Source organism: Syngnathus acus, chromosome 16, assembly GCF_901709675.1.
Source record: "Syngnathus acus chromosome 16, fSynAcu1.2, whole genome shotgun sequence".
NCBI classification, from domain to species: domain Eukaryota; kingdom Metazoa; phylum Chordata; class Actinopteri; order Syngnathiformes; family Syngnathidae; genus Syngnathus; species Syngnathus acus.
In genome coordinates this window covers 14,537,040-14,564,990 of record NC_051101.1, presented here as the reverse complement: position 1 = coordinate 14,564,990, position 27,951 = coordinate 14,537,040, and the positions used below count along the sequence as shown (strand labels likewise).

General features: G+C 48.0%; 4 protein-coding genes and 1 long non-coding RNA gene across 13 annotated transcripts; 2 read left to right on the top strand and 3 right to left on the bottom strand.

The window, feature by feature from the left end:
- On the bottom strand, positions 1–19,551 carry LOC119135412. Its single transcript, XR_005100554.1, has 2 exons — positions 19,464–19,551; positions 1–205 (listed from the first exon to the last, which is right to left on the bottom strand). It is a non-coding gene; the product is annotated as an uncharacterized LOC119135412 (long non-coding RNA).
- Positions 221–4,267, bottom strand: LOC119135402 (tRNA (guanine(10)-N2)-methyltransferase homolog). 3 transcript variants are annotated; one of them, XM_037272947.1, is made up of 13 exons: positions 4,151–4,267; positions 3,652–3,717; positions 3,478–3,551; positions 3,288–3,369; positions 3,119–3,211; positions 2,723–2,857; positions 2,461–2,617; positions 2,281–2,361; positions 1,998–2,162; positions 1,778–1,850; positions 1,571–1,705; positions 614–734; positions 221–532 (listed from the first exon to the last, which is right to left on the bottom strand). In XM_037272947.1, the coding sequence occupies exons 1-13, from the start codon at positions 4,226–4,228 to the stop codon at positions 407–409; spliced, it is 1,386 nt and encodes a 461-aa protein (XP_037128842.1). In that variant the 5' UTR covers positions 4,229–4,267; the 3' UTR covers positions 221–406. The 3 variants fall into 3 exon arrangements, with proteins under 3 accessions (XP_037128842.1, XP_037128843.1, XP_037128844.1); XM_037272948.1 differs by lacking the exon at positions 4,151–4,267 and adding an exon at positions 4,027–4,115; XM_037272949.1 differs by lacking the exons at positions 3,119–3,211; positions 3,288–3,369; positions 3,478–3,551; positions 3,652–3,717; positions 4,151–4,267 and adding an exon at positions 2,945–3,043.
- On the bottom strand, positions 5,173–7,521 carry hint3 (histidine triad nucleotide binding protein 3). Its single transcript, XM_037272957.1, has 5 exons — positions 7,348–7,521; positions 6,823–6,940; positions 6,688–6,757; positions 6,220–6,346; positions 5,173–6,045 (listed from the first exon to the last, which is right to left on the bottom strand). The coding sequence occupies exons 1-5, from the start codon at positions 7,471–7,473 to the stop codon at positions 5,998–6,000; spliced, it is 489 nt and encodes a 162-aa protein (XP_037128852.1). The 5' UTR covers positions 7,474–7,521; the 3' UTR covers positions 5,173–5,997.
- LOC119135397 (pleckstrin homology-like domain family B member 3) lies at positions 10,119–19,394 on the top strand. Of its 5 annotated transcripts, XM_037272937.1 has the most exons (17): positions 10,119–10,253; positions 10,371–10,426; positions 13,675–13,817; positions 13,929–14,039; positions 14,181–14,324; positions 14,765–14,896; positions 15,440–15,613; positions 16,197–16,307; positions 17,240–17,341; positions 17,407–17,500; positions 17,779–17,929; positions 18,013–18,094; positions 18,181–18,279; positions 18,406–18,610; positions 18,694–18,779; positions 19,162–19,296; positions 19,330–19,394. In XM_037272937.1, the coding sequence occupies exons 3-16, from the start codon at positions 13,677–13,679 to the stop codon at positions 19,294–19,296; spliced, it is 1,767 nt and encodes a 588-aa protein (XP_037128832.1). In that variant the 5' UTR covers positions 10,119–10,253; positions 10,371–10,426; positions 13,675–13,676; the 3' UTR covers positions 19,330–19,394. The 5 variants fall into 5 exon arrangements, with proteins under 5 accessions (XP_037128832.1, XP_037128833.1, XP_037128834.1 ...); XM_037272938.1 differs by having other exon boundaries at positions 14,768–14,896; positions 19,162–19,366; XM_037272939.1 differs by having other exon boundaries at positions 17,419–17,500; positions 19,162–19,366.
- On the top strand, positions 19,420–27,689 carry LOC119135391 (B-cell receptor CD22-like). Of its 3 annotated transcripts, XM_037272928.1 has the most exons (12): positions 19,420–20,195; positions 20,278–20,341; positions 20,738–20,982; positions 21,256–21,382; positions 21,886–22,200; positions 22,973–23,230; positions 23,358–23,618; positions 23,741–24,007; positions 24,115–24,417; positions 24,498–24,579; positions 24,642–24,714; positions 24,924–25,573. In XM_037272928.1, exons 2-12 carry the CDS (start codon positions 20,293–20,295, stop codon positions 25,230–25,232), a joined length of 2,289 nt encoding a protein of 762 aa, XP_037128823.1. In that variant the 5' UTR covers positions 19,420–20,195; positions 20,278–20,292; the 3' UTR covers positions 25,233–25,573. The 3 variants fall into 3 exon arrangements, with proteins under 3 accessions (XP_037128823.1, XP_037128824.1, XP_037128822.1); XM_037272929.1 differs by lacking the exon at positions 24,924–25,573 and adding an exon at positions 27,663–27,689 and having other exon boundaries at positions 19,420–20,341; XM_037272927.1 differs by having other exon boundaries at positions 19,420–20,341.
- The last annotated feature ends 262 nt before the right edge of the window (positions 27,690–27,951 follow it).

The following is a 27,951-nucleotide window of genomic DNA, read 5'->3' as shown; positions in this document are numbered from 1 at the left end:
TATTGAAACATGTTTTATTGAACCACAAATGCAGGCCATGAAATAAAACAATCGACAGAAAAGTCTGCTGGCTTATGCAGAAACAGGGGACAGACACATTGCAGGCATCAATGGCTAAATGGGAGGGACACTTTGTAAAGCACCACGGTGTCTGTCGACACACACACACACACACACACACGGGCACGGGCAGAGAGACAGACAACTTGCATGTGTCATACTCATTGAACAACACGTTTATTTCTGTGGCCTACTGCTAAAACACCTCTCTGTGTAATGTTCATATGTCTGGAATGGTGTCAATCCAAACTAAAAATCTTTCAAACTTTTTGAATGACTTGGCTTATGTTCCTTTCGGGTTGGATCCCGCCAACAGTCAATATCAGCCTTACTGAGTTGGAACGATTCAATCCGATTTGTTCTCTTTGTGAAGCCTCTTGTTGAGCCCACTGAAGTACTTCTCTCGGAAGGCGTTGTGTCCCTGGTAGGCGCTGAAGCAAGAGTCCGACACGTGAGCCAGGCTGTCCAGCTCCTTTGGAAAGACAGACAAAGGTGATATATACGTCCGTAGGTTGCCTGAATCCAGGAACAAAAGGACCATTTGATGTCGTACCTCTGGTTCTCGGACTTTCTCCACGGTGATTAGGCGACGAGCTGTGTGGCTTGAAAGGATCTGTTCACAGTTGCTAATGAGACGCAGACACGGATGGAGGGGAACCATCTCCTCGCAGTATCTGCAAACATGTCGAGTTGGTCGCCGTGATTCATAAAAAGAAGGATTCACGTCATTTCCGTTCATCAAATAATCCTTCCCATTCCAATTCAATCACCAGCTTCTGCTTTAGGCCAACTTTCACCCTGGCAAGATGTGCGTGCAAAAGCAGCCGCAACGGAGACAGAAGCAGACCATTGTTCTGATCATCCCGTCGCGGCTGCAAATTGGGGGGTGGCCTCGGTTTCGCAGAAACCTGATCGCTGCCGTCCGTGTCCAGCGGCCGGCAGATTAGGCCCAAGAGACGGAGCGCGTTTGGGCTTCCGCACGGCCTGCGCCGCACTGCGCAGTCGACATACGTACATGCCATGCATGGGCCTGGCCCGAGACGTTTATTTTGGCAGACGTGGAGTCGAGCATTAGTAGACGAGTAGGAAAGGGAACATCATGACGCACGCACGCACGCAGGTGCTGGTCGAGGCGGCCACACTCATACATCCGTGCATTGCATTTCATTTCATTGACGTACTTACAGGACAATGATCTCGAAAAGTGGCTGGCAATGCTGTTTTTGGGTCAAAAGATGCCCCCTCGTGGTAGGTAATTGCATGACCTCACAGTGAATGGCGGAGGATAACCTCTACGTACGTACCAATCACAGGGGAAGGAAGTTGAGCGCTCGACCGAGTGAAATGCAAGACTTCCTTCGGTAGAAGAAGCAGGAATGCATTTCATTTGTCATTTCTCACCGCCAGTCTCGGAGACATTGCTGGTCCACCGTGACTGCGGCCGTTAACAATGGTTCAACACTCACGTAGAAAATAGTTCATCGATTGAAGAAGAATCATGTTTACTCACTCTGGCCTATAAACAGGCAGCCAGTAGACCAGCCTCCCTCCCATGACCAGGCGATGTGCGGAGAAGTTTAGCATGTCAGCTAATATTTGACTCATGTGGTAGGACTGGGAAACAGGCACGTGCGACTCAGCGTAGCTAGAATGAAGAAAATATTGGCCATGTATCATTTCCTCCACCTTTTGCTGCTAGACTACGAAACAGACTTACACGCACTCCACAGCTTTTGCACTTTCCCTCTGGGAGCCTGTTCGCCTTGTGGACTCGCGTATCCCGTACGGAGCTGACCGCACCAGACAAACATGGGACACACACACACCCCCGAAAAAGAAAAAAAAAAAAGAAAAAAAAATAGTCATACAAAAGTGAAAACGATTTCTGCCCGTTACAGCTACGGAGACTTGAAACGGTCGAATGTGGCGCAACGTACGATCTGTAATGATGGCATCGAAGAGAGCGTTTTCCCTCCACACGGGCTTGGAGGCATCAGACACCATCACGTCCACATACAATTTCTCGCTTCCGTACTGTCGTAGGTTGGCTCGGATGTTCTCGTCCGGTCCTCGCCACTTCTGGTCTTTGCGACTCGACCTTCCTGGCGCAAAAAAAATAAAGAATAATCATATCATGCTGGGTGATGGATGCAGTTGAATGAGATCCTAAATTCAGTCTGCTACATTTCCACGTCGAGAAAATAATAAAAGCATGATTACCTTTGCCATGGATAGTGTTGTAATCGATATCGGATCCACACACATAGGCTCCAAAATGGGAACAAGCAACCAAAAGGCTTCCTTGAACAAACCCGAAGAGAGAGCACAATTTCATTCCAAACTGGAATCTTGGCAATTTTCGGTCCTGCGTGAGAGAAACACAGTAGCTCACAAACTCACCGGTGCCGACAAACGGGTCAAAGACCAGATCGTGCTCTTTGACCTTGGCGTGGTTGGCCATGATGAAGGAGAGACCTGCATCCATGCTGGTGTTTCCAATGAAGTGTCGCTTTTTCACACTGTGAGAACGAATCAATTCACGCTGGCCATCCGCAATCTGCGGGACGGGACGGGACGGGACGGGACGGGACGGGACGGGAGCTTCGTCAGTAATAAGCGCCACGGATGTACATTATTTGGGCACGTTCCTCCAGATTCTCACCCAACGGCCAAAGTAAATGTAATATGGATGCTGAGGGATGTTGTTTGGGTCAGTGCCGTAATCTTCCAGCAAGCAGAAGACATGCTGAGGGTTCTTTAGACTAACAAGACCCTCAAATGGAAGGTAATCCATTGCCTGCAGAGAGAAGACGCAAGACGTGGTGGACCTTTGTCAGTGTCATAAAACAGCAACAAAGCAAAACTAAAAGATGTCCATCCGCACCTCGGAGGAGATCCGATAAAAATGATCTTTAACGCCACAGCACCGACTGTCTATTACCGTGTGTATCGGCACTGTTCTTGTATTTTTGTTGCTATCTTGGGTGAATGGCTGGCTGCACAAGTTGATTGAAATGCAAATCGTTTGATTTCAACGCACATTCTTATTCACACTCACATCGATTCGTTTCACTCGCTCGGTGAAGTCCAGGCTTTTGTTGAAGGTGTAAACGTTTATTCTGTAGGTTGAGTCCTTACGCAAGAACGGCAACTGCAAGCGGAAAAGGAATGTTTTAGTAGAAGCATAAAGTGGATTGAACACACAGCAAAACGTGCGTGTCACTCACCATCTTTTCGACCGGGTAGCTCAGTAAGGATGTTCTGAGCTCATTGTGGTTTCTTCCATGGCCCCACAGCTCAAACGCAGACCTCCACGTATGCACAACACATTAGAGAATAGATAGCTCAGGAATGGCAAACGGTGAAAACATTGTCATCAGTGTAAGCACACAGCAATGCAAGACTAAAAAGGCGTACTTTGCACAAACGGATCGAGCCATGACGCAGCAGACGTCATCTTCGGTCAAATCCTCCAGACACCAGAAAGGACACTTGGAAAGAGTTCAAATGATGTTAACTTGATATCTAACTTCAAATGGAACCATTTGCACTGTCACCCATCCTTATTAGAAAATCGGTTGTTACGGATACCTTTTCCTTAAAGTTTGTCCAAGGACTGAAACGTTTTCCTCTGAGAGCCAGCAGAGCCTCGATTTCCTGGAGACATTATATTCACTCATACATCTATATTTTTACACTAATAACACACGCCTTTTAGCAGTACTCTATTATTGCACCAGTAGTGATAGACGAATGATGAGTGACACCGAAGTAAATGGTGAGGAAGAAAAGAAAAGAAAAGAAAAAAAACATCCATTGTTGTCTCACCGCCAGGTCTACCCTTAAATCCTGCTTCATGGGGATAACCTAGGTTATTGTTATTGTTATAGTATTCAGATACACAAAGTCCGTCCCACAGTAGGCAAAGGTTGACACACTTAAATGACAAAAACGAGGGCTTCGCACCGATTGCAGAAGACAGCAAACGCACGACTGCAGACTGATCTCGTCTGTAGCTCCGCTAAAAGAACACATATGCATTCTTATCAAAACAGCAGGACGGACTTCATGTCACTTTCTACCAATTTACCGGTAACCTGAAGTCCAAGTTGTCTTGAGCAAGATGAAATAAGTATGGAAGGCATGCACGTCGACAGGGGGCTGCCATGTTTGTTGTGACTCAAAATACGCCCGACTAGAAACAAAGCTGGGGAGAGGAGAGGAGAGGAGAGGAGAGGAGAGGAGAGGAGAGGAGAGGACCCACCGAGTGGTAATTGCGCGTACGGGCATCAGCAGAGAGGTCCGGTTGTGTGGAGTTGTGTGAGGTGGTGCAGGGCCGCAACCATGGCATCTCGGTCGGTAGGTAGATTTTGGCAAGCTGTTTGAGCATTATGTGACTATCTCCAACAAACTGGTGGTGGGGATTCTTCGAAGGGCCCGCAAGCACAAGCTGCTTGACTTTAGAATCGAATCGAATCGAATAGATCTTTATTGTCATTGTCACACATGTACAACGAAATTTAAAAAGTGCCAACCGATCAGTGCATGAAATTAAAAAAAAAATTAAAAAAAAGAATAAAAAGATAAAAAAATACAAGCTAAAAACCCACAGAAGAACATACACAGACATAATCATTTTCTTTGAGCGGCATTCAATGTGACTACCGCTGTAGGGTAAAAACTGTTGGCGAATCTGCTAGTCCTTGACCTAATTGATGTGTAGCGTCTGCCTGATGGCAACAGTTCGAAAAGGGAGTGGCCAGGGTGGGAAGTGTCCTTCAGAATGTTCTGTGTAGGTACTTTGAGGGGGAGATGCTGTGGCAAGGGAAGGATGACATGACCACCTTGGGATTACTTTGTTGCAACGACCATAACGGGGGTCAAGGAGCATGCTTTGGTTTGGAAGTCAACACTTATTGTCATCACTTGGCTGAAATGAATGGTGTGAGATAAGGATGCAAAACTGTCGTTTGGCTGTCTGTTATCATCAAAACAAATGTACGTAGTTGATGGCAAATGCAAGCATAGCTAGCAACTTTGGCGCAATACGTATCCAGAAGAAACAAATGACAGTCTGGTTGGTGATTGTAAAGTCATGAATGACCAGTGAAATACAGTTTAATACAGAGTTTATTCAGAATATATCAAGGCCTCTTAAAGTGCATCCATTTTACAATTCCTCACAATTTCATTCCATTAACATGCAGCGCTCAACATAAATGAGTAGGCTACACCGCTGAAATTGACATTTCTTTTCGGACTTGGTCTTTTCGATGGCATGCTATAATATGCCACAAACTTGCTATATCAATGAGATATTCCAATGCAAGCGCAAGAGTCATTTTCTAATTTCACGACTCCACCGCAGATAGAAAAAAAAAAAATCAATCAATTAATATTTTTAAAATAGTTTTGTGTTCCCTGGAAAATTGTTCAGTTTACTGTTTAATGTTGGCCAACGTATAATACAATTCATCACCACACCACTAACTTACAGACAGAGAATGTAATCAAGTTTCCCACGTGAACATGAACAAGACAATTTGCTTGTAAGCGTTAATATACCATACTTAACCTGAAGTGACTTCCTTGTTTCCACACAAAAGGCGCCTTCTAAATAGTTGATGCGACTTGATGCCCCAACTCTGGTTTCCGATGTTACAAAATACCCAGCATGTCAAATAGCTGTCATTTGTTTGATCCTGTATGTCATGATAAAGTGATGATGGAAGTTTCTTTTTGCAAAACAACTCAAAGATGGGTCTACCTGGGTCGGCGGTTTTAAGGGTCGGGTGTATGAATTGGTCTAAAATCCTGAGTTGGTATCACTTCAACTTAGCTTATTTGGGGAGGGGACAAATAAAGAAGATGCATAATGTCTCATCAGTTGTCTCAATTTAAACACGGACATGGACGCAAAGTGGGACGGTACATTTTTCAGCTGCTTTCTTCTTTAGAGTTGAGAAGCTCGATCAGTTGCTCCACCTGAAAACCATTGAAATGTTTGCAAAGGTGCTATTTCTTAACAATAATTCGGAGCAATTGACAGAGTCTTCAACTCACGTGCATGCTTTAGGAATGGAAGGGAAATGTTGCGTAACCAGAGAAGCACTTCAACAAGCACACATCGTTAAATGTTCAACAAGTAGCACGGCTTACCGTAATGAACCAGTAAGAATTGAGTCTGTAGAACAAGCGCGACATGAAGCTCATCTGGCTGGCGGGAGCCAGCACGTGAAGGTGGAGATGTGCCACTGAACAGAATGGGGGCCAATGGAAGCCAAATCTACAGGCAAAGGGACATTTCATTGAGAACCACAAACCAACTCTGAGTTTGGGCCACACGCAAATATGATGATGTCACATTGTCACGATTTTTTTTTTCTCACGCCTGGCTTGAAAGAATCGTTTTGTGGCAATTAGCTAGGCGACTAGTGAGGACACAAGACATTCCAAACAGCTTACGAGAGAGAGAGAGAGAGAGAAGAGAGAGAGAGAGAGAGCACAAGTTGTGTAGTGAAACGTTTGCTACTATGCTGTTTTGATAGGGTTTCCCCTGTATCGATTTTGAAGCTCCAAGCATTCTAAAATGTACTGTATTGTATTGGATGCGTTTATGTTGCTTACCTGACATCACTAAGATCAGTCACGTTATTTTTCCGCAGGATTTCCTTCCCTATCTCCACCATCTGTTTCACTGTCACAATGATTTGTTATCAGGCAACTGGTCATTCAAACATCTCTCACGAAATGTGGCTTTACCCAGGGGCACGTGTTGTTTGCGGAGTGATTTACAGTTTCCGACATGCTTGGTCGGGACAACCAGGTAATGGTGCGGGGCTCCAGGCTTGATGTCTCTGAAACACGAGATGTCCTCATCCTGAAGTCAACAATGGACAAGTTCGCTTAACGTACGTGTTGCTGCAGCACAAACAAGCAATTAAGTGTATGGAAACGAGACGGCCACAATGTGCCTTCTCGTAAATGAAAGGCACTTCTTAAAGAAGGGCAGAATCGAGGCAGACATTGTTTGGAACCGAACCGTTGAATGAAGGGAGGGGGGGAATAGGAATGACTATGTGGAGGAAGGGAGGGAGGGAGGGTACTGGATGGAGGGAGGGAGGGTACTGGATGGATGGGTACTGGATGGAGGGAGGGAGGGTACTGGATGGAGGGAGGGTACTGGATGGAGGGAGGGAGGGACGTGACTCGACTAGATCGACATATTTCGCTAGCGAGTACAGTACGTACGACTATTAGAGCCTAGGTATATTCAAATAGTCTCACACAATGGAGAAGGTCCGTGTCCATTTCATGATTAACAATCTTGCAAAAAATACATTTTTTCTCATATCCGTCGGTCTTGGAAACATCCTGCACAGGTTGTGTCAAGTTAACATCGGCCGCCTCCATCTTTGAGCGTCACATAAGACCAATAGAGATGATCCCAGAGATCGTCCAACTGCTAAACTCAGGGGAAGCATATCGATAGTCGAAATCGGATGGGATTTCAATACATCAGCGCCACCGCCAGAGGGTGCAAACTACAAGCCTTTTGAATAAGGAAGCCGCTGTTGGTCGGGGGCGGGCGCAGTGCCAAGAGCGCGGCCACAGGCATGTGCCAAGTGGACAGGTAGATCTATAGATGTATGGAGACCTAGGCATCAGTCGGAAGTTCGGCCAGCGAAATGTCGCATCCTACCTGTCCTTCTGACACGTCACGCTTTGAATGACAATCAATGGGGGGAAAGACATTGACTCATTATTCCCCGTATACCCTGTTCATCGCAAAATACGGATGTTTTTTGGAAATATTTCTATTTCACAAACAATATTTGTATTTTCTTTTGTCTTCAGGGAAAGTCGAGTGGTGACCAACCCAAGGGAGTGCCAGCTGCCAATGAAGTCCAGAGCTCAGAAATCAAAAGCTTTGAGCGACACGCTATACAGTACGTGTTGATGTGATTGGTATCTTTCATAACAATCATGGTAATATGAAATTTGATCACTGCATTTGTATTGTCGGTGTGTTATGTGACAATGCCAGTTGAGTTCAATCGATGCAAAAATGCGGTCGCTCGCTCATCGGCTAGTTGATTCAGTGTCAGCAGTAAAGACATTGCTTTGACAGATGAAACACTGGCAGTGCCAGCAGCACCACCAGGCACTTCAAAAAAGAACGCTGGCTTTCACTTTGAACGGTTCTACTCGCTGGAGCCTTTGTTGTTGTTGTTGTAGTACTTACATACAGACACAAGAGAGCAGTGTTGAGTTGTTCAATTGCTTCTGCCTGATCAGGTTGCTCTGAACGGCTGGACACTTGCGTTCACCAGAAGATCTTTACCCTACCCGACCGACCGACCGACCCAGTGCCTCATCTCCCCGGCTCATGACTGCTTAGGTGGGCCGTCCCCGCAATGTTTGCATGGCACTCAAGTAACTTAAGCGCGCACTGACCACCGATCGTTGACTTCCCAGCTAGTCAGACAGTGTCTACTGTCGGTGAGGAACGCACATGAAACCCTCGCTTGACCAAGAGCCTGGACGAGGATGTGACCATCATGAAAAACCGGAATCTTCCAAAGCCTTCTAAAATCGCTACGAGACCACCAATGATCTCAGCCAATCACAACCGGATATTAGGCAAAAAAACGATGTTTGAAATGTGAGGGACACAACACATGATGATGGGGAAAATAATCCTGTCACTGTTGAGCCAAAACACATCTTACAAATGCGTTGATTTGTTCCGGCCGGCCTCGATATATCACCGTCGTGGACTCCGCTGCGATGCGATCGTAACAGTTGAACTGGTTTAGCATGTACGATGGTTTAGAAAAAGCAAATGTTTTACACTCATCAAATAACTCCAGTGCTCTTCTTTCTACTTGCAGATGTTTCAGCGCCTGCAAATCTGGTTTGTGGACTTCAGTAGGTTTGAGCGCCGAGTGGACACGAGTGGACTTGAATCAAAGGTATTGCATATTGTTGATCATTTTTGTAAATACTCTAGCATCTTATTTGACTTCAATTGAAAACATAGCCACACAATCCCTGCACTTGAACTCAATGACTGTAGGTCATGTTCCTACAGCAGACATTGAAAACATTGACTAAAGTATGAGTCAACGGCCTCAATAACTTGCTTGCGCTGCCAGTAAGACAGGTTTGTGTGTGTGTGCATGTAGAAGAGGAGCGGAAGCCCCTACCTGACACACCTACCACCTACTTGTTGAATGAACTTTAAGCAAAGTGGCTCCATATTTGCTTGCTACTCTACTAGCTGATCAAATCAAATGACTGGACTGAACTGTCAGAATAAGAAGAATACATTTCGGCCATAGAAAAATGGCTGAACAATGGCCCATATCTCAAAGTTGACAAATTCAACTCAGCTGTCAAAACACTCAAACCAAACAAAGTACACTGATCTTATTGAAGGTGTTCAATGCGATAGGTTCCATTTGTGTCTCTGTGGTGACACAAAGGCATTATTATTGTGCGTAACAGATACATATCTGTCCTTTTCAACACTCCAGACAACTTTACAGCACAGAACAGCCCCTGCCTGTCTCCTATTCCAAGCCATAAGCTGAATTTAGCAAGATATACAGCATGTCTGTGTGTCCTATGAACCTGGACAGTAGGTGCCAGCTGTCTGTCTGTCTACCTGTCTGTCCATCTGCATGTCTGTCTGTCTGTCCCCTCAGCCATCTGCCAGCCTTCTTTCAGCTGATTTGGAGAATGAAGCAAAAGTAAGACTTTATTCATATACATGCAGTTATGCAAAGCGTCGTGAGTCAATCTTGTTAATGGTATACATTTGTCACCTATTCGCCTGACAGGAGCAATAAAGCAATTGGAAAATGTTTCACATCATTGTGGCAACGCAGGCTGTCCCAAATGACATAAGGGTGTCACCTCCCACAATAGAAAATCACATTTAACGACAGGATATTAGAACGTAGCCGCTAAACGTTACGATCGAAACTTAAAAAAAAAAAAAAAAAAAAAAGTTTGCTCGGAACTGCTCTGCCTCTTTCAGTTGGTCGAACTCTCGGTCAGCCCCCGCCTCCTCCCCCGGGCCTCCGCCTCCTCGGTCGTGCGGCTCCCGGCTGCAGTGCAGTGCAGTGCAGTGCAGTGCCGTGCCGAAAGCTCACCTGTTGACTGCAAAACGATCAAGCGAGCGAACCGTAAGCCGACGTGCCTCCTCTTGTCTTGTTTGAATCAAACCGCGGCAGGCGGCAGGCGAAAAAACGCGTCCGTTGTCGAGCGCGTGAAAGTGAAAGCAAAGTGTTGCTTGTTTGCAGGTTGGAGGGAGCAACGATGAACTTGTCCACATCGGAGTGAAACATACCTTTAACCGGTAGGTTGCTTGGATTCTTTTCAAACAATGACAATTGGACTGTTGAAGTCATGTTGTGTTCAAGGCAGTTGGCGAGCTGCAACGTGGAGCAATGGTGGCTTGTTGACATGTTGAAGGGGAGGCGGGAGGGAGGGAGGACGGACGTGCTTAGCTTCAGTCATGCACAAGAAATCAATGAATTTACTCTTAAAGTCATTGTAAAGCAACTAAGTCTAACGGAGGGAAAAGCAAATCCCCGTTAGTGTACATTGCTGTGATGTTTCCATCTCCATAATGAGCGGCTGTATGCATCTTCAAGTTGAGGTTCAAATCGTCCAGCTTTGTTTTGTGTCTGCCCTGAAGTGATTGTCTGTGTCTGAGCCTTTCATCCTAGCCAAGTCTGCTCACTCATGGCTTTCTCTTTGTTATTGCATCTCAATGATGCTGGAAGGGTGAAATGAAGGACCTGCCGCCACCGCCGCTTCCTCCCAAGTTGAAAAGAATCGGTTTGGCTCGCCAACAAACTGTTCACGGAAATCGTATCCATCTGTCAGGAATTGCGACTTTCCCCACCGAGTGTGACTAAAAGGCAGGCAGCCAACGTTTTGGTCCTTGAGACTTCTTTGTCGATCCCCATATGATGGACGGGTCCACCGAATTTCGCGTTAACTGGTAAAACCTGTTTCCAGGACTGATTATTTCCTAACCTTGCTCTCATCCTTGAAATGGTTGTTAGACACAGACGCCATGCCATGCCATGCCATGCCATGCTCTGCTCTGCTCTGCTCTGCCCACAATAGATGGCCAAGTGACTCGAGGTAACAAACTCCAATGATGAAAAGTATTTCAGGAGCGTATGATGAAAGTCATAAGTGGAGAATTGCCCTGCTATTAAATGCATGCCCCTTTGTTGAGTGCTCCTGGGTGTCTTGCTTTGGTCAGCATTGACTCTTTTAGCGTAGGTTAGCATTTAACTCTTACACTCTGGTCTGTAATTGTGGCCCGCGCAAAGTATATTTAACTTGTCCCGCTCATTGTCGATAGCCAGGAAGCTATTTACAGACTCGAGCAAAGTTAGCGTTCTGTTCTTTGGAATGGGAAGATCCGTTTGACGGCTGCCGAGAGAGAAACATTTTGAAAAAATTCATAATAGGCCAGGAGCAGAAAGGCAAATCCCTTTTCCTTCCATCAACTTGGGGTCACCCCAACGCTTTAGTTTGGCTTTGCTCGTTTGTGCTGAGGCGGCAAATGAAGTTGAGCAAGGATGGAAACGGAGCCAATGGGCTAGCTAACACTCTGGGCTTTGTACGAGGGCCTTTCAAAACAACAAGCTTGAGCCTTTTAAGTAACCTACACTGGCAGCGGCCGAGGAGCGGTTGACCGGGTTCAAGACGAGGTGAGAGTTTAACAACCCGAGCACACCCTTCATGTGTTTACTAGCGCTTCTGCTGTTTTGTTTTGTTTCTCTCCGTCACTGTGAGCGTGTGCTCGAATCAGATGTTGTTTTGGTTTGCGAGTGAGCAGAGAGCGAGGTCGCCAGGCCTCTGTGGATTGTTCCACATTGTGCCTCACTCACTCACTCACTCTCATTTGTTTGTTTTCTTTGCTGCTTTGAATGCATAGTGACAAGCTTTAATCAGCATTCACGCCCACACGCCCGCCCGCCCGCACGCCACCGACGCTGCTCCTTTGTCCCTCCCGGTGGAATACCGGCTTTGTTTACTTTTTTGCTACACCATGCCTGGGAAAAAAAAAAGTAGCAGTAGTGGAATCATCATAGTCGATTGTGTACGTGACAGTGCTGTTGGCGCCCACGTCACTCACCAGGCCAGGCCAGGCCAGGTCCATGAATGAAAGTAGCTTGAGTATCTGCGGACTGATGTTGCACGTTTGCGCTCTTCAACGTGCAGCAACCTCGTTGACCAGTTTGGAACTGTGTCACCGTGGCCGCTTATTGCCGACCTGCCGTCGATAATTAGCATTAGTGTCGCACTGGCTCATGCTATCAGTGTGTGGGTCAAGTCCTGCTTGTGTAACACACACACACACACACACACACATGGTCGGTGTGGTACTGTGTCCCCATTCATTCCTTCCTTATCATGTTTTTCAGGCCTCCCCTGCAATCAAGCGTCATTATTTTCCCAACAAAGCATTTTCTCCGCTCTTTTGGACTGACTCATCTTTTCTTTCTCAGCAATTTTTTATCCAAAGTCTTGTTGAGTTAGCGCACTGACACAACGCGTGGACTTTACTCCCCAAATTCCACTGGTGGCGGGCGATGAGTCGCTCGCTATCTGACTGGACTTTTGTAGGAGGTCAGCTGATGTTTGTTTGAGTGCAACCGTCAACGAATCTGTAGAGACTGCTGCTTATGTTTCATGATAAAATGATCTTTTTGTGAGTAGCAAGAGTACAGTAGAGTACTTGCAATACTACAAATATGAAATATTGACTTTTGTACCACTGCAAACTTGGTGTGAAATGAATACGTCCCATGAGAGTATGTCAACACCATTGTGGTTTGAGTGCAGGGTGACTCCTGTGATTTTGGCGGCTGGTTAAATTTGGAATTGCGCAGCTGGGATTTCTGGCCCAACCGGCCGGTGAGGTTTCTGCGGCTGAAGACGGCAAAGAGCCGGAATAAAAATACAGCCCCGCCCGGTGAGAAATGTTTCTCCACGACACAATCGTCGGAAGCTCCTCGCGACCCGCTTTCTGCCGGCGCCGTACCCTCATGTCTTCATCTGTGTTGTATATTGATCCTGCAACCTAATAAGGGCTGCGGTGATGATGCGTGCGGGCATGGAGGGCGCACGTGGGGGTGGGGGCGTATTTGGATAATACTAGCCAGTCCAAAAGAACTTTGCCACCAGCTGTGCACATGTTGTTTTGTGAGAGGCCTTTCTTAATGTATGTTGTACCACATCAAAAGAGTAAATGGCAACATGTGTGCACAGAGAGCGTGCAGCTGAACCATTTACTCGCAGGCTGATTACAAATGGTATTTAAATAACGTAACGCTGCTCAAATTTGAGATATTTGCAAAATATTTGCGGAACCCAAACATAGTCAACTAAACTGCTATTTACTTGTTTGTTTGTTTGTTTGTTTATTTATCTATCTATTTATGATTGACCTGGTTTTGAAAAAGTGCATTTTTCAGATAGATCTAGTGGCCCATCCTTCCAGGGAATAACCCATATAATATTCTTACTTCGTTTAAAAATGAGGTGTTTATTCGCGTACCATTTGAAATATCATTTTAGCAATGCCTCAAAGCAACACGGAGAGTCCCCGAAGTCAGCGGTGCGATGGGCCGCGTCCTCTGTGGATCACGCGTGTGGCCGGTAGCCCCGCCTCCTCGGGGGCGGAGTCAGACACTGAGAGCAGCAGCACAGAGAGCGAGAAGGTGGGCCAGCCGAAACGAGTGATGACCAACTTTACTCGACTTAATGCTGCTTTTCCTTGCTGTTTTTTTTTTTTATACGCCTCTGAATTAACTTGTATGTTTCTCCATCAGCCTTGCGTTAAAAGGATCGAGGTGGGCTCGCCCAGGGTGGTGTCGTCGCCCTCTAAGCTCCATCAGCGAATCGCAGAACTTGACCAACAGAAGGAAGAGCTCAAGATCGAGGTAAGCTAGCATTTAAATACAAAAGTAGAGTTCATTAGCATGATATATGGGAAGTATGGTGCCCATGAAGGCTCAAAAGGTATTTAGTGCCAAAGCTTCTTAAACAGGCACGTTTGCTAAAGATGCCGTCTTCTCTCCCAGCTGCAGCTGGAGATCGCCCTGCTGCGAGGCGAGCTGCGGACGGAGAAGACGCAGCTGCTCGGCCACACGCGCAAGCTGCAGGAGCTGCGGGAGCTGCGGGAGCCAGCTCGGACGAGGCCCGCCACCGCCCAAAGCCGGCAAACGGTAAGACGCCGTCGGCGGCCGCAGAGTAACGCTGGCTTCTTATCTGGGGGTAGATGATGAGTCAATCAGAGACACAGGGAGTGGGACACACACACACACACACACTTCTTAATCATTGAGTAAATCAGCGGCCGGTGTCGACTGGACTTCTCGGCAGAGCTAACGTACGCTTCCGAAAGGCGTCATTTGGATACAACTGTTTTTGATCTTGCGCCCACCCCGGGTGTATTTCTTCATATTTCCATTTCCTGTTAGTGTAACGGCTTCCCGTCCTAGTACTTTTGCCCATGTGTGTTTGGGGATGCGAGTACGATGACGCCACCCGCTAATGATCCACTGGCATAAACACGAGATGCTATCAACCAAGAACGGAGTCGCACACAAGGGATGTCTGGGGGGGGCTGGGTGCAGGCCCTCCAACGTCTTTGCCGGTCCAAAAGCAGGAGCGCCAGTGTCTGGAGGAGGAGAGGCTGCGGGTTCAGGAGCTGAGGAGGAAGTGCGAGGGGACGCTGGAGTTGATCCCGAGTCAGCCGGAGAGTCAGAGGGAGCGACTCGCGCTTCAGCTGCAGCACGTGAGAAACTGCTTGTGCCCTTTTGAACTCTGCGAGTTCATTTGGATTTTGGTACATTTTTTCTTATTATTACCGTGGCCAGTTTGTAACCCCAACTTCTCGAAATGAAAGGCAAAAAAGGCATCTTTCCAAACACTCTGCTGCTCTGATGTTGTGGTGTACCTGTTGAACCTGACTGATGTGCCAACACACACACACACACTCACACACAAAGGGTGCGGATTGTTGCATGTAAAAGTGACAAAGCTGAGAGGTGGAAAAGGCATCAGTGTGTTTTTATTTGAAAAGGTGGCTTCAGAACCGGGTTTGTCGCATTGCTTTGCAGACACACGCGCACACGCACACACAATGTGCACTTGCTGTCTCTAAACATGTGACTCGAAAAGCCGTAATCACGCTTGAGTTGTCAGGACGGTCACAGTCGGCCACTGCCAAACATTCCCAGTTTGCAAGCGAGACTCCAAACCCGACTTATTGGAATCCTCATTGAAATCCTCGTCATCTCTCCATCTTGAAACTTTAATTGGACCTTTGTCACCGCAGGACAAAGAGGCGATGGAGGCGGCCGTGCGGGCCTTCGAGGACTGGGAGTTTCGTGTTCTGGAGCAGGAAAGCGGCGTGGACGGGGGCCAGGAAGACGAGGGCAGCGATGAAGATGGAAGAGCCGCCTTGGAGAAGGACATCTCCTGCCAGCTGCTCGCCGTCAGCGCAGCACAGGTAAACTTGTTCAAACTTTTCACACCGAGTGGTCACGATACCGTGTACCGATACCAGAACTACTTAAGAAACGTCCGATTTCAGGTCATTTTACACATAGACCTTTCTGACGTACGTAACGATTCAGCGATATTTGTTTCTTTACGTATCGGAGGCTGCTATCGGTCGGCACTCTTCACGAGAATGGGTATCGGTATTCTCCTGTTCCGACTCGTCATATATTTAAAAAAAAACTGGAAGTTGAGTCCAAAGAGTTTGCGAAGCTCCGACGTGAAGAAGCATCCAAAACAGGCGCCTTAAATGATTTGCCCTCAACATTCTTTGCCGTCCGTCGCCAAGTCACACGATGAGGGTCACGCGTGGCCGTCTGTTACGAGAGCGGTGAAGGCTGAGCCGTGAACAGAAGGATTGTTCAGGGGGAGAGAGAAAGAAAAAAAAAAGATGCTGAGCCAGTGTGACCTGGCGGGCAAATCTCCAAACACACTTTGTCACTCTCGAACGTATAGAAAGAGGTTAACCGCTGCGACGAGGAAAACATTTGTGGGTTTTTTTTCCTCTCTTTCTGTCTTCCTTTCTTTCCCAGGAGCGAGTGCAGCTGCTGGAGACGCAGCTGAGGGACATGGAGGGCGAGAAGGAGCGAGAGCTGGAAGCCTTAACCAAGCAGAAGCGAGACCTCATGCACTCCAATCACATGGTCAGCACTATTGGCATAATTGAAGGCGTTACATTTTTAGAAGAACATACGTATATCTATTAAACCATCCGCCGGTCGAATCAATCACTTTCCTCCCCTTGAGTTCATAAAGAGTATTTCTTTCATCTATAATAATATGAAATAGTTGTGTGACTGTGGTTTGACAGTCAAATCATTCAGTGAGGGAGGGAGGGAGGGAGGAAGGGTGAGAGAGAGAGAGCGCAACCTGTCTATTAGGAAGAGGCGGAGGGACCAGAATGTGGCCGGCCAAGGGAGGGAGTAGCGCGTGCGAGAAAAAGGCAGAGACGGCCGGCGGGACGCCAGGCCAGGAGGTAAGCGCCGAAACCAGCTGGAAGCGACGGACGGACAGCTGGGGAGCAGATAGATGTTTGCAGACAGACGCCAATCAACTTGTCGCTGGCTCGGCTCCGTTTCCTGCAGGCGTGCCGGCGACGACGGTCGCTCGTGCGCTTGGGAGCCAAACTGCAATTAAGCAGTCCAAACGTGAGTCAGACGCGGGATGACGAGGCTTTGGCCTTTGTTGTCTAACCTTTAGGACTATTTGTACTCCTTCTGAGTCCACGCCAGCCCTTTTGGTGTGTGTTGGTATCGAAGAGCGGGACGACGTGATCAAGGGAACTGTAGCGCGCATTTGATTTGTCGTCATTTCACCAGCAATCTTTGGGAGTCATCTGTAAATATTTAACACCTCCATCAAAACAAGGCTTGTTACGATGTAGAGATGCCACAAGATGGCAGCAAAGCAATTAAAGCAGAGAAGACCATCAAGCATCAAAAGTACAAATATGAACACTTGAACTTAATACAAATGATACCAAATCAGTCTAATGCCGCGATATAAAAACTATTTTGAAATGAACTTTAGACATGTTTTTAAGAAGCATCAGAACAAGTGTTTGTTGTCCCCGCAGGTCGCCCAAGAGAAGAAATCCCTCGCCAATTGCTCGGACGTCACCGGCTCCGCCCCCTGCGTGATGTCGCTGTCACCTTTAAGCGTTCACAAGCCTTCTCAGGTATACCAAAAGAATGACTTGAGGCGTTTTGCCTTTGTCTTATTTCTTCATTTCCTTTGCGGTAGGAGCCGTGCAAGGATGCCGCCGGCACTCTTCCCCGTCGCCGGAGTTTGCACCGCAGCAGCGGCAGACTAAAGGATCGGCCTCTTTCGGCCCAGGGTGAGCCGTTCGTTTGTTGTGGTCTGTGCGATCAAACGGAAGGTGGGCGTGTCTGTTGGGGGGCACGAAAGCGAGAAGCCGGATCGACCTGCCCGGCCGGACCGGTCTGGGGTCGGCGCGTTCCTCTTCCTCAAAAAGAGGCGTTTGAATCTGGGAAATTGAAAATATCGGATATTTGGCAAAAAGTCAAGCCATGTGCCACAAATGTGACTTTTGTTTGTAAAAGTGGACGTAGATCTTCTGCTAAGAAGCTCCCAATATCCTTCCTTGTCTCGCAGGCCTGGTGAGGACGCTCCCGGGCAGCGGGCGTCCTCCGGAAGGGTACGCCTCCCCCCTGGCCTCTCCGCCCCACAACGGGCACCCGGTGGCGCAGCGAGCCGACAGCGGCTGCGAGCCTTGCGACGGCACGGCAAGCTCTCGTGCCGCCAGGTCAGCTTTGCGCTCGGCTCGGCGCGCTTGGCTCAATGGTGTTAACTTTCACCATGTGTTTTTGTGCACGTTGACTCTGGCAGTCCGTGTCTGACGGATCTGGTGGAGATGGAGCGCAAGTTGCGGGAAGCCAAAGCACAACGGGAGAGGCTGCTTAAAGAGAGAGTGAGCGGAGCGAGCACAAAACCTCCGATGGTGCCTCTCACATTGACAACATGGTGTTTTGTTTTCTTTTCTTTTGTTTTCCCCAGGAGGAGCGAAGACAGCGGGAGCTCAACTCGCCCAGACCCCAACCAGCAGAAGCAGAACCACAGGAGAACCAAATCCGATCTCAGCTGAACTCTCCCGAGGTGAGACAGGATGCATGATGATATTTGTTTGTAATGGTCAAACAATCTGAGACAACTAGCTTCGTCTTCATTTCCATTGGACTGCCTTGCCTTGCCTTGCCTTGCGTGGTGGCTCGGTCTATTTAGCGGCTGCCTCTGTCCCTGTCCCCGGACTTTGACCTGCGCGCCCACGTGGAGTCTTTGGGTCACGGGGTGTCGGCCTGCAACGACCTGCGCCTGACGTCTCGCCGCTGCGCCGGCTTCCTCACCAAGCGAGGCGGCCGCGTCAAGACCTGGAAGAAGAGGTGGTTCCTCTTTGACGTCGACCACCGGAGGCTGGCCTACTACACGGGTCGGCGGAGGCAAAATCGACGGCTGAATGAATCTCGGCCCTTCGGGTTCTCTTCAACTCGTCGGTGGCGATTTATGTTTCAGATTGTGACGAGAGGAAGCTGAAGGGCGTCATCTACTTCCAGGCCGTGGAGGAGGTTTACTACGACCACCTGCGCACGGCCGCCTCGGTGAGTTGCCGAGTATGCAAACTGGATCATTTGAATGCGAGGAAGGCAGAAGGACAGGCCAGATGACTTGTAATGCGCCAGCATGGCCACTAGGTGGGGCGAACGGTCGAAGTTTGGCAGACTGCAAAACGTGCACAAGGAAGCTGGAGTTTGCTCATGTCATGCTTTTTGTTGACTGGCATAAACGTCCAACGTTCAATTTGATTGTTTTTTGCATGAAGAGATCAAATAGCTTTTTGTTATTACAATTGTCTTTATAATGATTTTGTTTGAGCGCAAACAATCCTAAGTTTCATCAATTGCTTTTACGCTCGAGGAAATAAGACAAGAAGCATCCAAGTGACTTTTGTGTAACACAATCTAACCGCGCCGCGCCCGGCAGTCGCCTCGGCCCAGCCTGACGTTCTGCGTCAAGACGTACGACCGCCTCTTCTTCCTGGTGGCATCCGATGCGGTCGCCATGAGGATCTGGATGGACGTCATCGTCACGGCCACCGACGAGCACAGCCGCTATTGAGCGCAAAGAGGAGGAAGGAAGGAAGGAAGGAAGGAAGGAAGGAAGGAAGGAAGGAAGGAAGGAAGACTGTTAGCAGGTGCTTTGCCTTCCACCGCAGCAGGGCAGCTCTCAGTCAGGCATGGCAGCTCTCAGTCAGGCACGACAGCTCTGCGACACTACGGGGCCACCCACCAGTACAAACATGAACGAGCCAATCAAAACTGAGTTGGTTGAGCTCCAATTTAATAGCGTGTGTTTTTACAAAAATAACTTATTACGTGGCAACTTGTGGGCTTTGCAAATACATCAAGTCATACACTGTTTTTGATACACTATTATATACCGAAAGAAAGAATGCTCTTTGTGTTTCTTGTCTTCTTGGGCCACACATGAATGGAATGGAGAGGGAAAAAAAGACCCGATTTTTATTGTATTTTTCATATTTTTATGGCGAGGGAGTGATTTAGCATTCAAACAGGGGTGTTCAAACTGTTTCTATTCGCCGCAAAAGTGAGCACACCGTGTGCCCGTTGAAATGTTCGCAGTTGCGACAGCACTTTTGGGTGATTTCCAAACATCTTTGGAAACTGCTGTCAAAACCTTTCTGACCTCAGCGCAACTCCTGCTTTAGTCCCAACATTTAAAAGAGTCAAGTCCCGTTTGAACTCACGACCTCCTTTTGAAAGGAATTAAAGCGATGGTGACGACATTTTCCCTGCATACAGTGGATTTTCTATCATATTTTGTTTCAAGTGTTTCTGTGGGGGCGGCGGCGGCGGCAGCAGCTGGGGCCGGGGCCACCTTCCTCAAAGTTAACTGCTGGTGTATTGAAACACACAAACCTATTGTGACAGCACTGATGGACCACAAGCAGTTGAATTTAAAGGCGTCCTCGCCCAAGGCCTGTCGTCCGCTCTAAGGTGTGGAATAAATGTTTGCTTTAAACTTGATCTGATTTCAAAAATTTGCAACCAACCAGACTTTGGATTTTGGGTCACCAAGGAGAAGAAAACTAAAATGGCACACGTCATTGTAAAGCTTTTTCTACTTTGCGTTCTGCTTGAAGGTGAGTCGTTTGTCATTAGAAATGGATCGATGGATGTTTTTTCAGAGCTTTCTTCTGTTTTTATTACTCCTAAACGTTCAAATCCAGTCCTACTAGAATGTATAAAATTATTGTTATTGAAAACATGACCTGCTACAAAAAAAGGATTTCTCTGAAAAGTACTTTAGAGATAAAATGGTGATATTATTTTTTCCTTCATTCAGAAATACATGATGATGACATGACTGTACAATGTCATTTCTATCAGCTCATTTTCCATCTTTTTTTTCTTTATCTATCTGGGACAGGTTTAATTGTGTTAAAAAAAAAAAATTCTATATTCCAACATAATATTTCTTGTATTATTACAATGATTTGAATGCTAATGATGAAGAATGATTCTCATTTGTGTTTCAGGCAGCCTGTGTCAGGAATGGGCGACTATGTTGCCGTCGTCCGTGCAGGGCGTGAGTGGTTCATGCGTTCGAATTCCCTGCAGATTGACGTCACTTGGAGGTTATGATCTGGATTTGGACCGCACTTGCGCCGCCATTTGGAGGCGGGGCTCCAGCAGGGGGCGCTACGTGTTCGACTCCAGACGCACGAGGGAGGAGAGCGCCTCCCTGGACTACCTCCAGGGACACCTCACCGGAAATTTACAAGTACGAAGAAATGTAGAAACCATTAAAAAAAAAAGAAAAAGATATCATTCTCTACTGCGGGGCCCATGACAACCGGGGGGGGCTACAACTAGTTGGGTAAAAAAAAAAAAAAAAAAGATACTTGTTAGATGACAATAGCAATGTTTTTAAAACGTTCACAAATATTTCCTTTCAAATACAGGACCGAATAATTCGGGTGGAATCGGCATTGGGATATTTTCACGTTTGGAGCCTACAATGTCACTTTCTGAGACGCTTTTGTGTGATTGTCAGGAAAAGGACTGCAGCACCATCCTTGAGGACGTGACGTCCAACCACAACGACGATTACTACTTCAGGCTGGAATGTGACAACCGGCTCAAGTTCAACTTTGCCCAGAGCGTCCTGTTGGAAATTCAAGGTCGCTTTCAAGTCAGGCTTAGGGATTGGAGCTGAGTTTAGGCTGTCACTGAGCTTTCAAAGTCTTTGTCAAGCCTCGAGTGCGAGTTTTCGGGTTCGGGCTTTTTGCTAATGTTAGTTTTGAATGATGGTTTCAGGTCTGTCAAAGTATGCTTTCAAGCCTGCCTGTCTTATTGCTTTATATCCCAGTTTGAAGGCCAGCTTTCAAATTAGAGCTATGGTTTACGTTTTCAAGTCACGGTTAGGGTTTTACGGTTGGGCTTCAAGTCAAGTCAGTTGTGTTTCAAATGAGGTCTGACACTCAACCTAGGTTAGGATTTAAGGTTCGGCTTTCAAACCAAGGTTGGCTCTTGAAATAAGGGTCTGAAGCCTGAGTTAGGGCTACAAAATGGTTCAATCTTAGGTTATGAATTTGAAGCTTGAGTTACACTTTCCAAGTATGGCTTGAAGTTAGGGTTTCACATTTGAGTTTCAATTCCAAATGGCCGAATCTTCTTCTCGCAGACTCAGCACCCCGGCCCACGATCGCCCCCGCCAAGGGCGAGGTCAACGAGGGTACGCCGATGGCTCTCGAGTGCTGGGCCCCGGCTTCTTGCCCAACGCTGCCGCCGTTGCTGACGTGGACGCCGCAGCTGGGCGCCGTCTCGCAGGCACGCGTAGAGGCAGAGGGCCAGAGGCCGGCCAGGGTCACCGCAGTCATGAATTTCATCGCGACCTACCGACACAACAACCTGAAGGTCACCTGCAGCGCCGCCTACAGGAGACAACCGGGACGTACTGAGCTGCTCACAGAAAGAAGACGGATGCTTGAAGTTTTGCGTGAGTTTAAAAAAAAAAAGTAAAAAATGATATCAATGCCAACCATCAAATACATTAGAAAAAAAATAATCAGTACTGCCTGATTTCCTTCCTGTTTGGTTAACTTGAGCAAGCGTTACAAAATGCCTTGCGTCTCTGCGTTATGTGGTGACACATGAACGTGTAGAAAAAGGAAGTGAAATAGGAGGAAGTTGCGCATTATTTCATCACAAAGATGAACTACTTTTAGTTGTAGACTTGGGTCAAAGTGCAAGTATCGAAAGAGAAAATGGTCACGTCTCGTCCCCAGCCGTTCCACGAGGTGTCTGTTGTCATGGTTTCTGTGTGTGTGCTCGCCCCTCGCCTCCTTTCCCTCCCCTCCTGTGTCACCTCAATCAATGTAACCGCAGTCACCTGCCTCTTGTTACCTGTCGTGTATAGAAGTCCTGTCTGCCCCGTCAGACCATTGTGTGTTGTTGTCGTCTTGATGTCTTTTTGGTTCCTGTTGTCTTTTTGCTTCCTGTTGTCTTTTGTTTCATGTCCCTGTCGGTCGGTCGGTCCTCTTGTTGTTTTGTTAAGCCATGTCAGTTTGCCGAGTCTGTTAGTTTGTTTTCTCCAATAAACCAAGCTGGTCCAAGCTGGCCCAAGCTGCATTTGGTCGCCCTGCTCCATCCGATCCGTGACCAAAACGACTGCTAGAATGGACTTGTGGTTGACACGATGAATGTTCAAAATGGTCCCAAATCGAAACAAGTGTATGGGATGAAGTGAAAGAAATGATTGTTGTGTTCAGATGGCCCTAAGAACACATCAGTGAGCTACTCCAGCCCCGTGAGGGCGGGCACCTGGGTCACGTTGACCTGCGACACGCTCGCCAACCCTACTGTATCTGCCTACGCGTGGTACCAAGTGGACGCCGGTCAGGTGACGTTCTTGAGAAGAAGTAAGCGATACACTGTCGCCGCCACGGAAGACCCGCCCGGTTTCTTCTGCTGGGTGCGCAACACGTACGGAGAGCAAAATTCATCCGTCATCACCTTCGATGCACAATGTGAGTGGCCTTTAAGATATTCCCTTATTAGTCCCGCACGGTCAAAAATTCCAGGTACCATTTGACAGGAGAAATGTACAGTTAGAATTGGATGAAGTTTTGGAAAAGTCCTTTGCTGCGTGAACAGTCCCTCCCAAGGACACCACGGTGTCCGTGGAGCCGCCTGGCGCCATCCTGGAGGGCACCCCGCTGTTCCTGCTGTGCGAGAGCCGAGCCAATCCGCCCGTGTACAACTACAGCTGGTCCGTAAACGGCGGCGAGGACCTGGAGGTAGGGGACCTCGTGACCCTGGACGCCGCCCGGCCCGGACACAGCGGCGAGTACCGCTGCAAGGCCAAGAACTTGCTGGGCGAGCAAACGTCTGCCGGCGTTCAGTTAGACGTTCAATGTGAGTCTGTCGGATGGACGTGGCGAATGCTGGCCAAAATTGGACTCGTTTGGTTTCTCCACGTTTTTGACGAAAGCTACTCGACTCGGTGGTGGTGGTTGTTGTTTTTTTTCTTCTTTCAGATCCCCCTAAGAACACGACAGTGTCTGCGTGGCCACAAGGCTCTTTACCCGACGGCAGCGCTGTGACTTTAAGGTGCGCGAGCGTGGCCAACCCGCCAGCCGCTAACGTCACCTGGTACCGGGTGAACGGCGGGGAGAGGACGCTGATGGGCACGGGACAGGAAATGACCTTCAACGTCACCAAGCTGTCGCAGGACAAGTTCTATTGTGAAAATGTCAACGTTCACGGGGCCCAGTCGGCGCAGCCAATCGCCTTTGACGTCACGTGTGAGTCACAAGTAACCTGAAATTTGGTGTCTATCGTGAACAGATTTTCTCCTTCCATATTGCGTCATTCCAGAAAAGACATTGTGCCATTTTGCTGTCTTCTTCAGTCGCACCAGAGATCCTGAGATCCTCCTGTTGTCAGGACGTGTTAGCCCAGACCAGATGTTCCTGCGTCAGCCAGGCCAACCCGCCGCCCTCCCTGCACTGGGAATTGTCCGGTGTGCTCGTCAATCATTCCGACCGACAGCCCATCACGGAGGAAGCCCTGGACAACGCCACCCGGAGGAGCATCATCATCATGCAGCGCTTGAGCGGTGAAGAATTGGAGTCCTCGCTGGTTTGCTTCAGTTCCAACCCGCTGGGATTTGACAGTATCGCCTTCAACATGTCCTCCCCTGCCGCTCAGATAGGTCTATCTTATTCTGATTTGGTTATGATTGGTATAATCTGCAATCACCACTCATTGGGGTTTTTTTTTCTTTTCTTTCAGATGTGCCGGTTCTGGTTGGTTCTGCTGTGGGAGTGATTACCATGCTGATCTTGAGTCTCCTGCTGCTCTTGTACATTTGCAGGTGAGCATGCAGGTGAAGGTCAAAGAAGGTCAAAAATGTTCATTTTTGTTGTTGCTTTGAAGGAAAACCAAAGGCAGCTTCCCAGCCAGCGAGAGACGAGCAGACAACGCCGCAGACTATTTGGTCACCAATGAGGTGAGTCCAAAGTCAGATTTATCAGTCGACATAATGAAGGAGTGCCAACTTCAAGTTGAACACACACACACACACACACAAGCTAGCATGACAAAGTTCTTTTTATAAAGTCATCGATCTCATTAGTGTCTTAGTTGATATCCAACGTGTTGGCATCCATTCCCACTCAATGGCGCAAAATGAAAGCCTCTACTCACGGCTGCTTTCAGAGCAACACTTCCCATGTCAACGCCATTTACGCAAACGACTTGGCCAAGGAGGCGGACGACGAGCAGTTGCACTACGCCCACGTCAACGTGGTCAAACGGAAGTCGCTGGACCACGACGAGATCCGAGGACTTTCCTCCGTCACTGGAGAGTACGCGGAGATACGACTGCGCGCCGCTGGCGAAAGCGACCAAAAGACGCAACCGGAACCAGAGGAGGAAAAGGTGGCGGACGTTCCATCCGCGCAGGAAGTGGCGAGCGACGACGTCGCGGCCTCGACAGAGTCCAAGAGTGACGGAAATGCTCTCTAGACAACCTTTGTTTGGTTGGCTTTACAACTGTGGAAAGGCAAATAGTTGTAAAGATTCTTTTGTTCCTTTATAGAATTAGATTTGTCTCTTCTTTTTTTTTTTTTTTTTTTTATGCATTGCCAGTAACCAAATGTACACCTTTTGAAGTGTACAGGCTTTCAAAAGTAGCCATATAAACAAAGCTGGGAAAAATGTCATTTCCCATTTTTCTGGTTTTACACTTGGCAAATAGAAAGCTGAATTGGAGCTATTTTGCTATTCGTCTACTTTGCTCTCTTTGGAGAACTCGCCTTTCTCCAGATCTGTAGCAAAATGCCCTATAAAGTTCTTCAAGAAACAAACAACTCGGTGACGTTTATTGACACTCTGCTAACACGCAAGCCAAATGATGAAAGAAATGCTGTCAACAGAAGCCATTGGATTCAGGGCTGCTTTGCCACATGAACAGTACTGGCAGATTGAGAAGGCCAAACGGATGTTGGCTTTGTCGCTGCTGCTGTCGTCACCCCGCTTGTACGTGCGCACCTGAGAAGAACAAGTATCTACTGTGTCACATGACACTCAGGAGGGATACGTGGGTGTGTGTGTGTGCGCTTCACACACAGCTCTGTCACTTGACACTAATTCATCGCCATAAAGGTTTGGAACAAAATGGCCGCAGTGGCACGAACGGAGCGTGAAAGTCGACAACAAGCCAGGAACTAATTGCAAGTGTCTGTCAAGGAGCCCTTGTGCACTCGTGATTGACATAATGATGGCCTTCGCACACAAGTGAGCGTAAGCTACTTGATTGATCCCGTGGGATGTTAGCTAGCGGAGAGTGAGTGATGCAAGGATGGTGGAAAAACAAGGTGGCTCCGCAGGGGACAGCTGATGGTCAAAGTCTTGGGAGAATTGCGTCTGACAAAGACAACAACAGTAATCACTGGGCTGGGTCATCATTAGTTATTCCCTCAGGCTGAGATTGTTTTTCATGCGTTACACACACACAAACATACAGATGATCAGGCCTGGCGGCAGGATTTTGGGGGGTTTTTCACGTGTGTTTGTGTATGAAGGGCCTTACATGCACCTTGTGTGTTTAAAATCATAACCTAACTTTCATTTTCAATATAGTATTTCAATACAGATTGGAACTGGCGGAATCACCTTACACTGATTTTTTTCTCTCCAATATTTCGACATTTTCACATCATTGCGAATAGTGAAGCCAACTGTTTGTTGCAATGCTATAACCCCTCGAGCAATGGAGCAAACAGAAACAGTCATAGATTTACTATCGTCTGCAAAGAGCAACTCATAGTAGTGCCTGCCATATTGTCGTATGATGATTATTTAGGAATCATTTTGTCTTCTTCTTTTGTCTTACACTGCCTCGAGTTGGCCAAGGTGGGCCCAGCAGCGAGCACAGCCAGATGGCCATTCAATAAGTGCAGTGTGATCCATTGATTGATTTGTGCTATTACTGCATGCTTTTAGGAAACTTTCAAAAGCACATGAACGACAATGTCGATTGAGCAGAAGATTGCCTGCCGCAGCGCTCTTTGTAGAGTGGCACACTTTGGGGAAGGAAGGAAGGAAGGAAGGAAGGAAGGAAGGAAGGAAGGAAGGAAGGCAGGCAGGCAGGCAGGCAGGCAGGCAGGCAGGCAGGCAGGCAGGCAGGCAGGCAGGCAGGCAGGCAGGCAGGCAGGCAGGCAGGCAGGCAGGCAGGCAGGCAGGCAGGCAGGCAGGCAGGCAGCCACGCAGGCAGGCAGGCAGGCAGGCAGGCAGGCAGGCAGGCAGGCAGGCAGGCAGGCAGGCAGGCAGGCAGGCAGGCAGGCAGGCAGGCAGGCAGGCAGGCAGGCAGGCAGGCCCGACGACTTCAGCGGCTTCCGATTTTTGGGGTTCGGACTGAATGACGACTGTCGGTGACATCAGACAGGAACAAGTCAGCATATCTGTACTTGTCCACGTCTAAGATGCCATCAGGATGCCTAACCTTTGCATCACAACCAAATAATGAAGCAAGGTAACGACATGAGAAATATGGGAGCAGGCAAAGGCTTTTTCATATCAGTGTAACATTGGGCCACGACAAGGAGGTCAAAGTGGGATTGAGGAAGGGAAGGCCACAAAGGGAAGGAGCAGAACGCCTCCTGGACGAGACGGCCAATCGCAGGACGCCCCCACCCACCCACCCCGACCGACGACAATCTTCTTATTTGCGTCTCGGCAGACAAGCACAAGTGGACAGGATGCGAGTCGTCTCTTTCACTCGTCTCGTGATGTGTCTCGCGTCACGATGGAAGGGAACGGCACGCTGATGCTGAGCCTCGATGGCTTCATAGACGTGGACACGTACAGATCTGTTTATTTTCTGTTCTTGTTGGCAATGTATATTGTCATCCTCTGCTCTAACGGCACCATTATTTGTCTGGTCTGGATTCACAGGAACCTTCATGAGCCCATGTATGTTTGCGTTGCATGTTTGTCCCTCAACTCGCTTTTTCTCAGCACTACCGTCTATCCCAAACTCTTTGTGGACGTCTTGTCGAACCGTCAGAGCATTTCTTTGTCCTTTTGTCTGGTCCAGTTTTTTTTTTTTTTACACTTTAGGTATGTCTGACATCGCGTTGTTGTTGGTCATGTCTTATGACAGATACGTGTCCATCTGCAGGCCTCTTCAGTACGCCTCGGTCATGGGCGCGAGAAGGCTCAGCGTTTGCTTGGCTTTGGCCTG

Excerpts from the sequence above, each read along its gene's own strand:
- LOC119135391 (XM_037272928.1), top strand. The coding sequence starts at position 20,293 with ATGGCACACGTCATTGTAAAGCTTTTTCTACTTTGCGTTCTGCTTGAA. Across the intron at positions 20,983-21,255 it reads ACCTCACCGGAAATTTACAA|GAAAAGGACTGCAGCACCAT; the intron begins GTACGAAGAAAT and ends TGTGATTGTCAG. Across the intron at positions 24,008-24,114 it reads AATCGCCTTTGACGTCACGT|TCGCACCAGAGATCCTGAGA; the intron begins GTGAGTCACAAG and ends TGTCTTCTTCAG.
- LOC119135402 (XM_037272947.1), bottom strand. The coding sequence starts at position 4,228 with ATGGCAGCCCCCTGTCGACGTGCATGCCTTCCATACTTATTTCATCTT. Across the intron at positions 3,370-3,477 it reads GCTCGATCCGTTTGTGCAAA|GTCTGCGTTTGAGCTGTGGG; the intron begins GTACGCCTTTTT and ends GCATACGTGGAG. Across the intron at positions 2,163-2,280 it reads CAACACTATCCATGGCAAAG|GAAGGTCGAGTCGCAAAGAC; the intron begins GTAATCATGCTT and ends TTTTTGCGCCAG.
- hint3 (XM_037272957.1), bottom strand. The coding sequence starts at position 7,473 with ATGGAGGCGGCCGATGTTAACTTGACACAACCTGTGCAGGATGTTTCC. Across the intron at positions 6,941-7,347 it reads ACACGGACCTTCTCCATTGT|GATGAGGACATCTCGTGTTT; the intron begins GTGAGACTATTT and ends TGTTGACTTCAG. Across the intron at positions 6,046-6,219 it reads ATTCTTACTGGTTCATTACG|GTGGAGCAACTGATCGAGCT; the intron begins GTAAGCCGTGCT and ends AATGGTTTTCAG.
- LOC119135397 (XM_037272937.1), top strand. The coding sequence starts at position 13,677 with ATGCCTCAAAGCAACACGGAGAGTCCCCGAAGTCAGCGGTGCGATGGG. Across the intron at positions 14,040-14,180 it reads AGGAAGAGCTCAAGATCGAG|CTGCAGCTGGAGATCGCCCT; the intron begins GTAAGCTAGCAT and ends CTTCTCTCCCAG. Across the intron at positions 18,280-18,405 it reads CTCAGCTGAACTCTCCCGAG|CGGCTGCCTCTGTCCCTGTC; the intron begins GTGAGACAGGAT and ends CGGTCTATTTAG.